This window comes from Poecilia reticulata, chromosome 15, assembly GCF_904066995.2.
Source record: "Poecilia reticulata chromosome 15, P_reticulata-male-v2, whole genome shotgun sequence".
In the NCBI taxonomy this organism is placed as follows: domain Eukaryota; kingdom Metazoa; phylum Chordata; class Actinopteri; order Cyprinodontiformes; family Poeciliidae; genus Poecilia; species Poecilia reticulata.
This window is the reverse complement of record NC_088844.1, coordinates 22,619,088-22,636,334: the sequence shown is the minus strand read 5'-3', so window position 1 is coordinate 22,636,334 and position 17,247 is coordinate 22,619,088. Positions and strand designations below refer to the sequence as shown.

At 38.1% G+C, this 17,247-nt stretch overlaps 1 protein-coding gene across 1 annotated transcript; it reads right to left on the bottom strand.

The window, feature by feature from the left end:
- Positions 1-6,084: 6,084 nt before the first annotated feature.
- On the bottom strand, positions 6,085-17,109 carry LOC103477355 (uncharacterized). The gene is given in 13 exon segments (XM_017308866.2): positions 6,085-8,261; positions 8,373-8,435; positions 8,584-8,682; positions 8,905-9,039; positions 12,865-13,060; positions 13,148-13,270; positions 13,386-13,505; positions 13,606-13,661; positions 14,306-14,384; positions 15,447-15,496; positions 15,964-16,054; positions 16,147-16,190; positions 16,274-17,109. Coding segments are annotated over 13 exon segments (1,749 nt in total). The 5' UTR covers positions 16,853-17,109; the 3' UTR covers positions 6,085-8,147.
- Positions 17,110-17,247: the final 138 nt, after the last annotated feature.

Below are 17,247 nucleotides of genomic sequence, written 5' to 3'. Positions count from 1 at the left end.
CCGTATACCCTAATTGTTGGCTTTATGACATCCCTCTGCAGTCTTTAACAGCATTTGGAGCGGGATCCATCTCCACAAAGTCAGTCTGCAGCAGCAGACTGAAGGAGTCGACGCCTTCTCTTAAAATCAATCAAGAAGCACATAAAACTTCATAGACCTCTGGAGAAGTGCATGATGGCTCCTATTTAACTTTTATATTAATGGAAGCATAGAGGAGGATGTGTAGATGCCTCTGTTATTGATTTGTAGTTGTGTTTGCATGAAACGGTGCTTCGGATAATAACTTGTACCAGTATTTGTCAGGTTACACCCACAGATTCTGTGTTTTATTTGAATTCATTATGAGACTGAAAGTTTTGGTGGAGGAAAAGTGAAGTATGGATCAAAAAATTTTTGTATGGCACGCATTTGTATTCAGGCCCCTTTACTCTAGTGCTCCAAAAAAGTCACCTAATTATTAAACTATCTGAGGTGTTTATTAAATGCCACGCAGGAGACTCAACGCACAGAACAATGTTCTCTGGTCATAGAAACCAAAATTGCTCTTTTTGAGCGACATACACAGGATTAATTGGGGGAGAAATGTGTACTCGACATCCCTCTAAGCACACAAATGAAACAGAGTGGTGGCAGCATCATGCTGTGGGGAGATGCTTCACTTCAAGGAAGATGCTGATGGTGAGATGGATAGAGTGAATTATATGGCAGTTCCTCAGACTAGCAGCAGCAACTGTTACCATACAAACTACTTCTCTGTCAAACGCTTCTAAGATGATGCAATGAATACAGAGTGTTGGAAAGACCAGGAGCTTCTTAAAGAGACAGGGGCCCAATTTCAAGGCGTGAAATTGCTAAACAAATTTCTTTTAAGTCTTGTTTCGTACAACAATTTCATAGCAACTTAAAGTAACGTAGTTGCTTTACTGTGCTATACAATGACAGTATGTGGTTGGAAAATGCATTATATTGGCCCTTTAGGGGGTCTGAAACCCAGTGCATGCCACAATGCTCATTTTTTTCCCATTGTTTTATATTTGTAATCTAGCATATAAAATTCCAGTTAAGTACATTAAAGTTTATGGTCATAATGTGAAGATATTTGAACATTTACATTTTTTATTTCTTTTTTGCATGGCACTGTAATAAATCAAGGTATAAACCGGCTACAATCAGTTTACATAAAGCTATTTTTGCCTTCTCTCTGCATTCACCTTCTGAATTCAGCTCTAACGCTGTGATTGCATCATCTCTCACATGTCTTTCCTGTGTTCCCGAAATCAGCACAACAGCTGGCCCGTCAGAAAGTGTCATCTTTTGCAAAAGAAAACAGAGGAGAAAGTGGTTGCAGATGATCTTCAGTCACACCCCAGTTGCTCTGCAATGAACTGCTCAACTCCAGATGGGGCTGACTCCTTCGCCTATTAAAGATTTATAGGTGAGTCTGCCATCGCGTCCCTGACCTTCAGTGCTGTAAGCAGGGGCCCGTGCTTTTAAAACGCCGGTAAGTGGGGACTCGCGAGGGCAGGAAGTTGACAAATGACTTTGCTGGATTCGCCAGTCGACAGTTGGCAGGCTGACAGAAGCGAGAATGCAATATCATTTGCAGTAATTTTACCTGACCTCACAATGTGACACGAGGCAGCGCGGCTCTGACAGCTGCTGCAGATGTCCTGCAGAGCAGAAAACTGTCAGAAAAGCACAGAAAACAATTATTTCTTTTACACACACCATTTTTAGGTAACAAATAGTTCAGCCTCTCTTACATTCCACTGGATTTGACTTTATTATCCACTTTTGATATTTCTTTGCCTTTTCCAGTCAGAATAAAGAGACAGCCTATTGTATTGTCATGTATAAATTATAAATCTATAATTTAATCAGTGGTTAATCAAGTACTAAAACCTGTTTTGCACTTTGATGTACTAAATTCAAGTGTTTTAAAGTAGGATGACACTCACAGACATGCACACGTTCATACACGGTGCCTTGCCCAGGGTTACACAACATGCAGCAGAAACAGGCTGGAATCTTAATAAAACAATTGTTTTATTAAGATATTTAATTGGGTGGAAGGTTAAGAGAAAGAGTCTTATGCTTGTTTAAGAAACTGTACATTGTGGCATTTTTAACCTGTGTTTTCATGCCAAATCTGACCAAAATAAAACATAAAACGACTCAAACAGCAGCTGTAACAGCGTGTGTATCGCCTGTAAAAAATAAAAAAAAAAGCAACATCTTAGCAAAAACAGTACTGTGATGTGTAAGATCAGTTCTGACAGGCAAGGCCTCCAGAGAGAGCAAGCTGCTGTATGCGAGAGGTGAAAATGGATAAAAAGTCTCTGCAGAACATTTGACTGATGTGCAGCGATTTACAGCACATTTGATACGGACCATTAGGGATGTCTCCTGTGAGATGAGCTTTATGTAACCACAGCATAAAAGGCTGGGGGAGGATTTACTGTAGGTGTTGTAAAAGAGGATCCAATCTCTTCTACTGACTACAGCTCAGTCAGGTGGACAAAGAGCTCTGTGCTGCTTTTATAGCTTCGAGCTTCGCCTTCTTCTTGTTACCTGTTGATGCTGAAGTCCAGCTGCACACACCGTGAATTCGTTGCACTTTCTACAAACTGCAGGGGTTTAAAAAACCAAGTTTTTGACACACATTTTTGAGTTTATGTTTATTTTATTTATTTAAAACAGACAATATAAAGTGAAAACATAAAAAATAAAATAAACATGCAATTTTACACAAATTGTTTGAAAAGGAGCAAGTAGAAGACAAAGATTTTATTTCTTGGCTCTCTCATACACATCAACATACAATCATTTATGACTCCCACACTGTAGTCCCACATTAAATGATGTTTAAACCTCCCATTCATTCATTGACTTGGTTTTTCAGCCCTGATTTAAAGGAACTCAGTGTTTCAGCTTTTTTTCACTTTTCTAGAAGTTTATTCCAGATTTTAAAAAAATGCAGAAATGTTTGTAAAGTCCGTCCACAACTTCTTGTTTTCTTGCCAAACTGCTCAATCTTTTTCTCGTCTAAAACTTTTCTCTCAAAGGCATTTGGATTGTCCAGCTGACATTTCTCTTTATCCTGAAGGCATCAATTTTGGAGTTTTTTTTTTGTTTGTTTTGGTCAGCACCATGACCATCACCACAATGACACTGCTGTTTCAGAGGTTTCCACCTACAGACAGAAAACCTTTGTGGGTTTTCCTGAACATGCAAACACATTTTCTTTAATCTGAGGTTGACTGATTTTAAGTTTCCTCCAGGTCTTGGAAATGCGTAAACCCAGCTCAATGACGTCTTCTACTGTTGTTTAAGCCGATAACGTTGGAGTCCACAGTGATTTAAAATATAACGTTACAGCTGCTGTAACTCTACACACCTTCACTGAGCTTCGTGGACCTTCCTTTTTCTGAGTGCTGGTCTGTCCAGTCAGTGTCGTCAAACAGAAACTGTTTCTATGCTGCTGAAGAGAAACTACCAGCTGTGTTTTATCAGTTTATTGACCTTCGCCTCTTCAGTTCATCAGAGTTGAATTGAAATTGAATTGAAACTAGTTAAATAGAAAGTTAATTACGTTTCTTTAGGTGTAACCACAGAAGAAGGACACTATGCAACACATGCATCAGATGAGATGAGAATAAAACCCTGAAACCCACTCAGGCCCTTTAAACAGCACTTGTCCTGTTTGCTAAGTGTTGTGGACAGTGGCAGGATGTGGCTGCAGAGAGGTGGAAAGTCCAGGGCGAAAACCAACAGGAGCCTGGGGGTGAAACGCGTCATGTGCTCATGCTCCAGTAAGCTCCAGTTCACCAGAGGTTAAGTGGGTTTTAGCATAACAGAAATATACGAACAAGCAGTGAAGGAGGGCAGCTCTATGTGACAGCCTCTCATGAATCCTGAATTCTCATTTTGATTTTGAAGCCCGCTCCCGGGCGAGGTTGGTTCCGTAAGACACACGGAGCAAAAACAAACTCTGGTTGCCGCTTCCGAGATGAGGCTGTGCACCGAGTAATCACTCGCCGAGACCCCGGGGACCGCAGGCAGACTCTCTGACTTGTGAGTCCATTTTACCCCTGGATACATGGTTCATGCCACTGACCAGGAGCTCTGCTTCAGCGCCCACACTGCTCTCAGAGGAAGTGACCTCAATACATCCAATAACCCTGCTCACAGGAGCGCGGCTGCTGCAGAGGACCGGAGACTCACCGGCTTTCTTATCTTAGAGGAGAGATGATGCTGCTCAGATGGAGCAAAATGTCAGGAGGACAAATGTTTGCAAGTTTACAAACCCAGAAATACAATTTATCGCCAGAAACATTTATCCAGTAATAAAGCTTAAAGTGTTAAATTCATCATTTGACACACAATGTCTTTGTTTCTTTTATTTGGATCCATATTAGTTGAAGTTCTCTGCATCTACTTTTCCTGAGGTTCACACATTCAGCATAAACAGCTAAAAATACAAAATATACACACACAACAAATTCAAACAAATACAAACATAAAACAGACGTCATAGGTCAGAAGAAATTAGTTATACTACAATGATAAATGTGATATGTATAATAATATTGTTATATTGATTGTGTGTGTTTTTCCATATTGTCACCTTCCTAAAATAATTTGCCAGAAGTTATTTGTTTTTGCCTAAATAATTATTTGGCAATAAAAATGGAAAAACAACAACAACAAAAAAACCAACAACTTAGGCCATTATTTGTGGAAGGTGAAGATATGGAAAACAACAAATAGAACATAATATTAAGATCATTTAGGATAGTTGTTTTTTTTTTGTAAACACCTTCTTGAAGCTGTTAAAAATTCACTCTTCTGATGCATCTCCAATATATTTTTTGGTTGCTTCAGATAGTGTTTAAATGCACAATAACCTCTAGATTTATGGGTGAGCCAGAAGATCTGACCAAGATTTGCAAGGAAACGATAAAAATAGGTCTCGTTTATATAAACTGCACATATTTTTGGTTCCTCTGTGTTATTGTGGTTGTTAAGGTAGAACTCTGAGCTGCAGGAGCTGATCTGCACTGATTACCTGCGCCTCACCCGGTGTTTGCGTGATTGTGTGAGATCTGCTCTTTGGCCACTGTGACTGTTGTTTTCCACCGAGATGCTAATCATGCAGCATGTGCCGGAGGCATGATTAAATGTCACACACACCCCCCACCCCTTTTCTGCTCCCCCTCACTGTGAACAAACCTGGATCCCACTCAGCCGGAGGAGGCCTGGAGTCTGCACACACAGCTCAGCAGAACAACAGCTCCACCTACAGGTTGAGCCATGAAAGATGCTTGGTGTGTACACCGCCGCATCATTTCTGCTCCATCTTCCATGGATAGTGTAAACTCTAGAGGTTATGTAAAAAAAGCATGCTCAGATTTCGTCCGAAAATAACCAAAGTAATCAGTGTATTTTATTCGGATTACATGCAAAATACCAACAAAAATTTGTGCAGCATTTAGAAACAAAAAAATACAGAAAAATGCGTTGATTCTTTTAGGAGCTGCAAGTCTTCAACAGCTCTGTACAAACCAACATTTTTGAACGTTCGACTTTGAAAACTGTACAATGATCAGATTAGATGGCGATCATCTGTGAACATTATTTTTCAGATATGGCCAAAGATTATTGAATGGATTTAAGTCTAGGCTTTGACTGGGCCATTTTAACACATGAATGTGCTTTCTTAACCTACTGCTACTGAGGTTGAATGTTTAGGGCCGTTGAACCTCCAGCTCAATCTGAAGCCTTTTGCATCCTCTCAGGTTTGCTTCTAAAATTCATTTCTCCCTAAATACTCACAGCATTTTGCTATGAGACAAGCAGAAATGTTACATTTTGGCCAGGACTCAGTTTCTATGCTCCACAAATCTTGAACAAACTAAAAGAAAACTGCAAAACAACCAGAACGCAGAGACATTGCTATTCATAAATTAAAATTTTATTTTTTAATGTTTCTATTTTATTAATGGCAAGGAAAATCTATGAAGTTCTGGTGATCAGAAATTACCTTAAAAAGTGCAGTCACTGAACATGAACAGCTAAAATACATGTTTTTTAAAATAAACTTTTTATTACATTTTTAGGCAAATATATAAAACAGAAAGAGACCTTTTCCAACACTAACATATACAACATCAGCAACATAACTAGAAAACAGTATTTTGTTTTTTTTAACTGTATATATTTTCAACAGTAATACATACACAACATCAGCAACATGACGAGGAAACAGCTATTTTGGTTTTTGCCCAACCAAACTCTCACTCTAGACTAGCGGTTCTCAACGTGGGCGGTACCGCCCCCCAGGGGGCGTTCAGAGGACGGCAGGGGGCGCTGGCGGACATTTTTACAAAAGGGGGGGCGGTGGGATGCCTTTGGGGGGCGTTTGGTCGAAGTTAAACTTTACACCTTAAATGCACAACAATGCCAGTTTAGACTTTGAGCAACTTGGTAAAACTGTATTGTGTAACATTAAATCATGCTTGGCTGCAACTGTATCGATGGCAGCTCTTCTTCTATTCAGTGTTTGTCAGCTTCGGTTAGCTTCTTGGCGCAGCTCTGTTCTCCTGCTACTGGCAGCTAAAATCACGATACCCTCACTGTGTATCCCTCTGAAAAATGAACCCATTTAAATAAAGAAATAAAGAAATCCCTCCATGAGTGATACCACGATAGAGAGCGTTCATTTTATAGCGTTAACACCGATGCTGTAAGTGGTCCGGTATGAAACGGGGGTGATAGAACAACACAGCACTTTTAAATTTCAATAATCAGAATGAAGAAATTGTTTCCGTTGTTTTAAAAGGTTTATGTCAGTCTGCCTTTTCCCCATCGATACGCTTCCCGACCGCCCTGCACCTTAGGGAGTTAAAAAAAAAAAAAGACGCGCACATTGCGCTAAACTCTGAAACAGGAGAAGCGGGACATAAAACGAGGGGACGAACTAGATGTGAATTATGGCATAAAAACAGAGAATCCGACGCTGAACAGTGAAAAAATCAATACATGATGTGAAACACATGACGATTAGATCGAGCAGCAAGTGATGAGTAAAAATTACTGATGATGAGCATCAATAAAGGATAAAATAAATCTAGCAACAGGAAAGAAACTAAAGTGGACATAGCAATAAACCAAGAGAGGATAATACTAATGAAAGGAAACTAAATGGAAATGAATGAAGAACAAAATACAAGAATAAACTAAGAAACTAAAGTAGATACAGAGGAATAAACTGGTAAGGCAAGACCTTTCGACCAATAATACAGAGGACTTTATGGCAAGAATAAACGCACTATTTCCAGATAAAAGGTAAAATAATATTGTTGAAGTGCCATGGGTTTGTTGAGACCACATCTAATACTGAGAATAAATATATCTTACAGACCATAACAGTAAAGAACTGATCACTTTTATGTTTTTAAGAACCAGATTTGTTCTTTGTAATTTCCGTCCAGTAAAACTATATATATAATCCATGTTTCTGTCTCATATTTGTATGGCATTAAAAGGATCCGGAACTTTAGTTTTTCCACTGAAAGCTCTGGTTTGAACAATAAATGCCATGTGGGTGAAGTTTTATGGATGATACTCTGATGTCTCATTCTCCTGAAGGCAGCACAGAGGTGCACCAACAGAAACCGACAGAAACACTGAAGAGAAGAAGAGCTATGATTAATGTAGTTACAGTTCTATCCATGTTTTAATGTTGCAGAGCTCAGTCGTTTGCAAATAGTTCAAAGTTTAAACTGGCATTGCTGTACATCTTTTATCTGCTCATTTGTGTAATATTTAACAACTAGAAAATGGCAAAGAATAAGAATATTTTTTCCACTCTGATTGGCTGCTGTTAGACCTACAAATTTTAACTTGAATGTTTGTTGCATTTTTTGTAGACGCCTGTGAAAATTTCTATTCCCATGGCTTTTTTGTTCTCTGGGAAATAATTTTTGATGATAAATACAGAAACGAGCATAAAAATCAAAACATCTACAATAGTGATAGTAATATTAATGATAAAAATAATGGTCAGTGCAAAGTAGCCTGCAAATTCTTTGGTGGGGGGCGGTGAGGGACTGTGGATAAAGGTTGAGAAACACTGCTCTAGACATTCACACACTGTGTTGATCCAGGTGTTGGTTTGTTCTCTCCAGTTGTTCCTTCACTTGACTTGCTTCAGGTCGATCATCTGGGTCCTCAAACAGCAAAGATTTAATTATTCGGCACTAAAATAAAAAATAAGAACAATGAACCTTGATTAGCATGAGGCTCCATGAAACAATTTTTAAAGTGCATTTTGCGCATAAATCGACAGACTTAGAACTATAATAATGTACCTTGAAGGGAAAAGCCTGTGAAAACTCTTTGGGAAGCTCATTGTTTCTTGTGTTGTCCCAAACCTAACAATAACAAAGTTATGACATAATAAGAGTGAATTAGATGAGTTTGTTAAGAAAATAATTCTACATCCCATTTTACAGAAACAGTGAAAGCAAAAACACACAGATTTATTTAATTTTAAAATCAGTATTTTTATGAAAGTCTAACCTTTGCTCTTTCGTGCCCAGTTGAGATTTTCCAAAGGAGTTCAAAAAAGATCAGACCCAGAGAAAACATGTCCACTTTACGATCATAGATTTTACTTGCCTGTTGGAACAACAAAACAGTTCATATTCCAATTATTTCTTGCCCTAATCATTAGCTTGAATATTAGAATTAGTTTTGTTTTGTTTTTGCATAGCAGGTAATGTAACGAACATTTACGAACAGTTATGAACAAAGGAGCTTGCAGATGTTTTAGGTCGTACTAGAACACCTGGACCAATAAAACCAATACTCATGTTAGGTTTAGCACACCCTTTTACTTACTTGTTCAGGAGCCATGTAGGTTTTGGTTCCTCATTCTTCTGTTCTTTCAATCAAGATTTCACTTCTGTCAATAGTGACGAGTCCAAAGTCTCCGATCTTCACCTTCCCATTTTCGTTAAGCATTATGTTTGAAGGCTGAGAAGTGAAAAACAAATAAAGTGATTGAACTGTTCATCAAACTTCTTGGATCGAACTAATCCTTTATGAAAGCTAAAATTACCAGTGACGGCATAGCCTCACCTGCCAACATGGAAAAATAATATGAAATAAGATAATTCATATTGCTATAGTCACCCTGTGATTTGTCCTATATAGTATTTATTTTTCATCCAACTATATATATATATATATATATAATATATATATATATATAAAAAAAAGGAGGTGTGTTCATACAGGCAATAGTATATGAAGCCACAAATTACAGCTACAAAGTAATATTGTGTAACTGCAGCGAAGCACATTGTTTTATTAGGTTACTTTCAGAAGTAACCTGTAATAAACAAAGTCCATATTTGTCATTGCATAAACACCAATGTTTACACTGTTTTTCAATGCATGTAAGGCACCTATTGCTCTACACCTATAATTAATTTGGTGTTGAGATGAGCGTTTTCTACTGGTAACGAACTGCAACAAAGTATAAATCAAATTTTTACTTTCGTGTTGAATGTCTGTTTTACAATATACTTACCACTAAAACCAAACAAAAAAACAACACTTTTCTTCAAAATTTAGCAACTCCACAGTTCTTGTTAAATAGTGTAAGATAAGTAGTATTTCAAAAGAGCAGAAGAAATCTTATGGTTTTTGAACAATATTTGTTGCTAGCCTGTTGCTAAGAGATGGGTGTGTTTACTGGTAACTAAGTGCCACGAAGTAAACTTAGGATTTTCACTTTTGCAAAAAAATTTTTATAAACTATATAACTTATTAATTTGGTTTTAAGAGATAAGCGTTTTCTACTGCTAACTTTTGTGTTGAATGTGTTTTATAATATATTTACCACTAATGACAAAAATAATTAAATTTAATGCAAAATTCACCAACTGCACAATTCTTGTTAGTGTAAAATAAGTGGTATTTCCAAAGAGCAGAAGAAATCTTATGCTTTTTGATCAATAAGAATTTTTTGTTGCTAGCCTGTTGCTAAGAGATGGGTGTGTTTACTGGTAACTAAGTGCCACGAAGTAAATTTAAGATTTTCACTTTTGCAAAATTGATCAATTTACAAATCTTGAGTCTAAGCAGATAAGAAGTATTTTGAAAGAGCTCATGTTTTATAAACTATATAACTTATTATTAATTTGGCGTTAAGAGATAAGTGGGGTTTTTTCTGCTAACGAACTGCCACGAAGTATAAATCGAGATTTTTACTTTTGTGTTGAATGTGTGTTTTGTAATATATTTGCCACTAATGACAAAAAAATAAAAATTCTGCAAAATTCACCAACTGCACAATTCTTTGAATGTAAAATAAGTAGTATTTCAAAAGAGCAGAAGAAATCTTATGTTTTTTGATCAATAATAATTTTTGTTGCTAGCCTGTTGCTAAGAGATGGGTGTGTTTACTAGTAACTAAGTGCTACGAAGTAAACTTAAGATTTTCACTTTTGCAAAATTTGGCAACGGTAAATGCCTTGTATCTAATCAGGTAAGCATTATTTCAAAAGAGCTTATGTTTTATAAACTATATAACTCGCTATTAATTTGGTTTAAAGAGATAAGCGTTTTCTAGTGCTAATGAACCGCCACGAAGTATAAATCGAGATTTTAACTTTTGTGTTGAATGTGTTTTATAATATATTAACCACTAATGATAAAAAGAATCAACTTTTCTTCAAAATTCACCAACTACACAATTCTAAATAAGTATAAAATAAGAGGTATTTCAAAGGACCAGAAGAAATCTTATATTTTTTGAACAATAAGAGTTACCAAGAGAGAAGGGATATATGCTGACATTGGTATTATGACTCCAAGTATGCAGAGTAAGAGACAGCGAGCTAGCCATACAGTAAATAAGTCAAGTGCAGTGATATATTCTTCTTCCAACGTCAACACAGATTACTACATTACTGCAGTTTTCTGAAGTGGGCTTGGAAATACTAAAAGAAGACCAACACCGGAGCAGAAAGGTTTGCTTCAAACTACGAGTCAGAAGGGTACCCGCTCTTTTCAAACAAAGTGGTATAACAAGAAAAGACTGGCTTTGTGTGGATGTCCTGCTAGAAACTGCTTTTTCTGCTTTTCTTGCCTTCTTTTTTCAACTTGTGTTGAGAATAGACTTGGCTTTGGATGAACAGATATGTTTGTGCAGAATGAGCAGTGCATGGACTTCATTTATAAGTAAAGGTGAGACAGCAATAATATTTTTGCGTTTTGTGGGCTACAATTTGTATGTATTAAAAATGCAGTAGAAACATAACCCACAAACTGCAGTTAGCAGCAGTAGCCATAATCTACCACAATGGTTACTTATTAATAATCGCAAAATAAACAGTAAGCCTAAAAACATACTACTGCAAAAGACTGAATGTTCTGTTGTTTGTGTGGGAAAAATTTTAGTGTCTTTTTGGTGTGGAGTCCTGAAACAAAGTGCTGTTGTTGTCAGTTGCTATGGCAACGAGTCTGCATGTAGCTTGGCCGATACAGAGAGCGAGAAAGAAGTGGTATTGAGTTGTACTTTGGTTTTTGCCTTTGCGGTGGAGCACAGCACTAAATTAATAATACCTACATTACTAAGTTTCATTGGGTTAACGGAATTATTCTACCGTGGCAGCGCGACTATGGATGGCATGTAAAAGAATAGTCTTTTGCCCTCCAGCGTTGTGCGCGAAATTTCTGTATGTAAGTAATAACATGCCAGGGGTCTATATTTGTAAATCTGATTATGATCAAGTCGGTGCCTCACCAGCTATGAACCTCACCGCACGTCACTGAAAATTCCTAAACCACTAACATACTGAAACACTGCCTAATGACTAAACTGACCCTTTTGAGATTCTTAATCTTAAAGGTGACCTATTATGCTTCCTTGAACAGGTTAGGACCGATCTATGGGCTGTACAAAACTTGTTCATTACATTTTTTGCACAAAGTAATTCTTAGATAATGAAATTTTAGTCTGGTCAGTTCTGCCTATTTTGAGTTCCTTTCATAATGAGCTGTTTTTGGGCCACTTGTCAGTTTAAATCCAAATAAGCTGCTGCTAACCTTGTACCTCAACTCAACATTTACATGTAAAATGGCTGCAAACAGATGCACAAATGTAGTACTGTACATCTTTGAAAAGCATAAGTATAGCCTCCTGCACAAGCAGCAGGTGGTTTCTGAACAGCAAGTCAACAACAAAATACTTGTCTTTTCCAGTAGCCATTGTACAGCACACACAGCGGTAAAACCAGCTGACCAAATGTGCTGGAGCTCATCTTTGCTTGCTGGGTGATGGGTGAAGCTCCACTGAGGTTGCTAGGTAACTGGCTGGGCTTTGCTGGGGTTGCTAATTGAGGGGCATTGCTTGATGATTGTTGACTTAACATTCTGAAGGTGCTTGAAATGGCTCATTTCCAAAACACAAAAAAACATTAAGCTATTACCAAGAAACATCTGGAAGTTTTTTTAAGTACTTGGGCTGATTTTAGAAGTTGTAGAGATTCAAAGGGAAGTACAAAAATGAGCAAAATGTGAATTTTGCACCAAAGGCCACCTTTAAATATTTGTGTAAAATAAGAAAAAGACTATGAAGTTCGCAGTTTGCTTCAAGCCATGTGTGCATTTTTCATAAAAAAATTAAAGAAGTTTCCCAATGCAACTTTCAAGAGAGAAATTTTGGTAGAAGAGGAAAAATGAATGTAGAATATAAGTAAGGGAGGATCCAAGGAAGGAAGTAGAAGGAAGGCAGACATTCGGAAGGCAAGATCCAACCGACCAACCAAACCAGCAGTGTAAAAGTCTCACCTTAAGGTCTCTGTGAATGAAGTTGTTGGAGTGAATATATTCAACTCCACTGACTATCTGGAGTGCAACAGGAAGACTGTCTGCTCCTCTCTGGTTGTGTGGTAGTTCCTCCTTATTCTTTTCATTAATCCATTCTCGGAGGGTTCCAAAGCTACATAATTCCATCTTAATGAAGAGGTACTTTTCACATGTGACACTTGCAAGTAAAAAAAAAGGGAAATGTGATTTTTCTTAGTCTATAAGATGAATTCACTTATGTGAAACTAGAGGAGAAAACTCTTACTCTTTTAGTTTCTTTTGGACTTTCTCTTGTTGCACTTTTGAATCCTCCGTCCAACAGTTGTAGTATCTGACAATGTTTTCGTGTTGGAGTTCTGATAACGCCGTCACCTCTCGCAAAGCTTTTCTAAATAAAAATAATACAAATACAACCACCCTCAGTGAAACAGCTTAACTGTTTTTTCCTGAAATCTTGTACCAATGTTTCTGTTTTTGTGCCCAGAGCAGCACCACATACTCACTCTGTTCCAGGAACGATCTTCACTGCATAATTCAGGCCCAACAGTTTTTTCTTCACCATAAAAACGCAACCAAAACCTCCTCCACCAAGATATTTAAGGATCTCAAACTCTGATGTAAATCTTTAGACATTAAACAGATTGCTTAGATACAAAAACATGCATTGGTCTTTAATACTTATTACAGTTTATGCTTTTAGTGCAATAAAATGCTTTTCAATACCTCGACTGCACTGGTGGGTTTCTTGGGTTTGTGATTTCCTGGTTTTCCACATCATTCTCAAAAAAATAAAAGAAAATAATGTGTACATTTTAATTATAGAAATGCAATACATTGTGAGTATTTGCGCTATATATATATAGAAATAGTACAAATACTACAACTTCAGCCTTTAGTCTCGATGTCTGCTCATAGAATTGAAATGGGAACCATAGCAATAAGATCTTTTTCCTGGTAAGATTTTATTCCATACAATAAATACAAATCATATTACTAGTTTTCCAAATAGTAAACGCAGAAAATGCATCAGCAGAACACTTGTAATTTCTGCTGCTCCACAATAATGGAAGTGTGAGAAGCAACAATTATGGTATCTTAAGGTGAGCCCTATGAATGGGGCTGGTGGCCTAATTATGATCTACAAGAGAACATAGAAGCTTCAAGGCAGATTTACAAGGTACAGTTCAAATTATATTAACTGCAGTATGTACCTTTGTAGTGTGTTCATTTTATATAAACACTAATTTGTTTGTGCAGTAGGTTTCTATCATCCTAAAAATGTTTCAGCCATGAAGACTTTATGATAGTTTCTGTAAAATGCTTAAAGATCTGCAATGTTTTCAACTCCTACATTTACAGATAACATATGAGTGTCTACATAAGCATCAAACAATGCGTTCATAGTTTAAAACAAAAGCAAAACCTGGTCTGAAGAAGCTTGTGAAGAATCCGCCGGATCAGACGAGCCGGTCATCTCGCTCTGTGACGGCTCAGCAGAATCTCTTTAACAAAACATTAGTAGAAATTATTGTTCTATAGTTAAGACTCTGTGTTCTACAAGCTGCTTTAATAGAAGTAGGTAAGAAGTGTGATCGTGCAGATTATTAACTAATCATTAACCTGCAGCAGACAGCGGTCACAACAATCTGAGTTTTAATTTCAGATGTTCCTAAAGGTTATTCAGGCTAAAGCAGCAGCAGCTACTGGAGTACAATTTTTTGTCATGTAAAGCAAATGAAAAACAAAACTATATTTTTCATTTCTAAACAAAATATTTTTTTATTGAAACATATATTGAATTTGGTAAAAACAGTGAGTTTTGCTGAAGTAATTAAAGACACAAGTTCAAATCCATGCTGAGAGTGGAGCTCCTTTAATCAGTGCTCCTCCACAGCACTGATTGGCTAAGCAATGTAACGCGATCCTCTGCAGCAAGTGATGGCAAAGCGGGGCGTCATCACGACTTTACACAAGTGTGTCTTTACCTCCGCCGAACCCCTGAGACCGACTTGTCAAACCCCTGGGGTTCGATCGAATCCAGGTTAAGAACCACTGCTCTAAATTAATCAGCAGTGAAATATTCTAGAAGTGACATTGGATGCAGTTCATGTACCAAATGCTCTTAAGTGCACAAAACAGTAAAAATCTAAACAAAATACAGACATGACAGGGTGTCACTAGGCTGAACAAAACAAGCCTTTATTCAATAGCAAAACTTTGTATTCATGTTTTACATGATGCAAATATTTGTTCTTGAATCAGCAAAGCTCAGAGTAGCTACTGGCTTTTTTTTTCCTAAATGTGTGGCCTTTACTTGACAGTTTTAGAGGACAGGAAAGGAAGCAGAGGGAGAAGACTGGCAGTGAAAGGCCCAGGCTGAGAATCACACCTACAGTAGGTGCGTCTCTTTCTACATGATGTGCCTGTGCTCCTCAATGGACCACAGAGTGACCTGGTAGCCATCAGGATTGGCAATTTGCTACTGCAGTAAAATAATGACTGTTCATTCGTACTCCACATATCCCCACTAAAGCAAAGCGCTTTATCTTTTTAAGATGACTTACTGTGACGTGGGTGATGGCTCATTTCCTCCAGATCCACTTTTTCTGGACATCTAAAATTCGCAACAGTAGATTTTTTTTTCTTGTTATTACCTTAAACTTCACTATTTAGTTTTTCTTAGTAGAAACGTCTTTTCCCAGTAACTACAGTAACTTGCAACCTTCACTTTCATTTGGTTATATTTCAATCACAAGCTTCAATTTGTTCTCTGTAATTTTACGTGACAAACCAACACAAAGTAGAACATTATTATGAATCACAGCTCAGGTACACCAACTTGTCGAGACAAGTTTTACTCCTTCAAAATAGGAACTACTTTTTCATACCTACCTTTGAAATTCAAGGCTTTTACTCTGCCATTTTTCCCCCCAGATATTTATACCTAGACACACTTAGTAAATCAGTCTCTAAAAGATGACCTGGCTTTGCTTTACCATGTAAATTAATGGCTCTTAAGATATCATACAGATAGTGCAGTACTGCTTTAACTATCACACCTTTTAACTGCGATAAACAAACCTGGTTGTTGGGGGGGTTTGGGAAATCAGCAAATAATATTGAGTCACTTGAAGTCTTCTGCGTGTCATGTGATGATGACTCATTTGAATGCCTGAGAAAGAAAACAAATAAGTACATCCATGTGAGTACAGATATAGTATTCAGCTCTACAACTTGAAGTCTTTTTTTTTTTTTTTGCCTTACAGTGCATCTGACTGTGATACTGCTTTTGCTCCATCTTCAGACACCTGAAACGCAAAGAAAGAGTGAAGAATGTTCTAGTTTGCCGTAAGTTTGAATGTGATTCTGGAGAAACCATAACATAGTCCACCTTGCTGTCGGAGTCTGACTGTTGTATTCGAAACGGGCTGACACGGGCAACTAATGGGTTCGGGTGGTCTCCCTCTGCTGGCTTGACCCGCAATGTGCGCTGAGCTCGGTCAAGGGAAGGCTTAGCATCAAGGCCGAGCGGATCCTGACGCGGGGCGGACACAAACTCCGTCGGCCGGTGATCTTCCGACCCTCCCGGAACACCCGCAAGGCGGATGTTGTTTGGTCCGGAGCGATCCTCCAAGTCTTCACATTTCTTGGACAACGTGCCAACTGATGCATTTAAGGAGTTAACTGATGCCTCCAGCATAGCCAGCCTCCCGTCCTGATCGTTAGCAGCCCGCTTCAAATCGTGAATAGCAGACCCAATCGAGGCAATTTGAGTCTCTAGCGGTGTCACGGCTGCTGAAATCTCCTTATTAACCACATTTGAAATAATGTTCTCCAACCTGTTGAGGAGATCAGTGCTTGGGTCGTTCAGCTGCATCTTGGTTAGCAGTACACTATTAACATCTGGATCAGCAGGAGCCTCGTGGTCTGATTCGCTTCGAGCAGACTCTCTGGAGAAGTTTTCCGCCATGTTTAACTCCTGTACTTACAAGTTGCGCATCAATGTATTTTCATTCACTATTAGCCGAGTCCGTTTCAGAAAGTGTATAAGGCAGTGATGTTTCTCCTGTGCCGAGGATTCGGGGCGTGTATTGAGTAATCCTGGAGGATTTATGTGAGGCGCCTACCGAGGCTTGTGTTGATGGAGCCGCCTCCATCAACAGGCTGTGACGCTTGAAGTCTCATATTTGAACCGTACCACGTGACTGATTCAGGAATTGGTTCGTCAGTTTGCTTGCGGATCAAAATAAATGGCAGCAAACCGCTGCTGCATCACCCGTCAAATTTTCGTGATACAGTATTTTATTGCGTATGCAATTTATTTTGTGCGCCTTTTTTGCGAGGTGGGTCCTATAAAGGTGGACC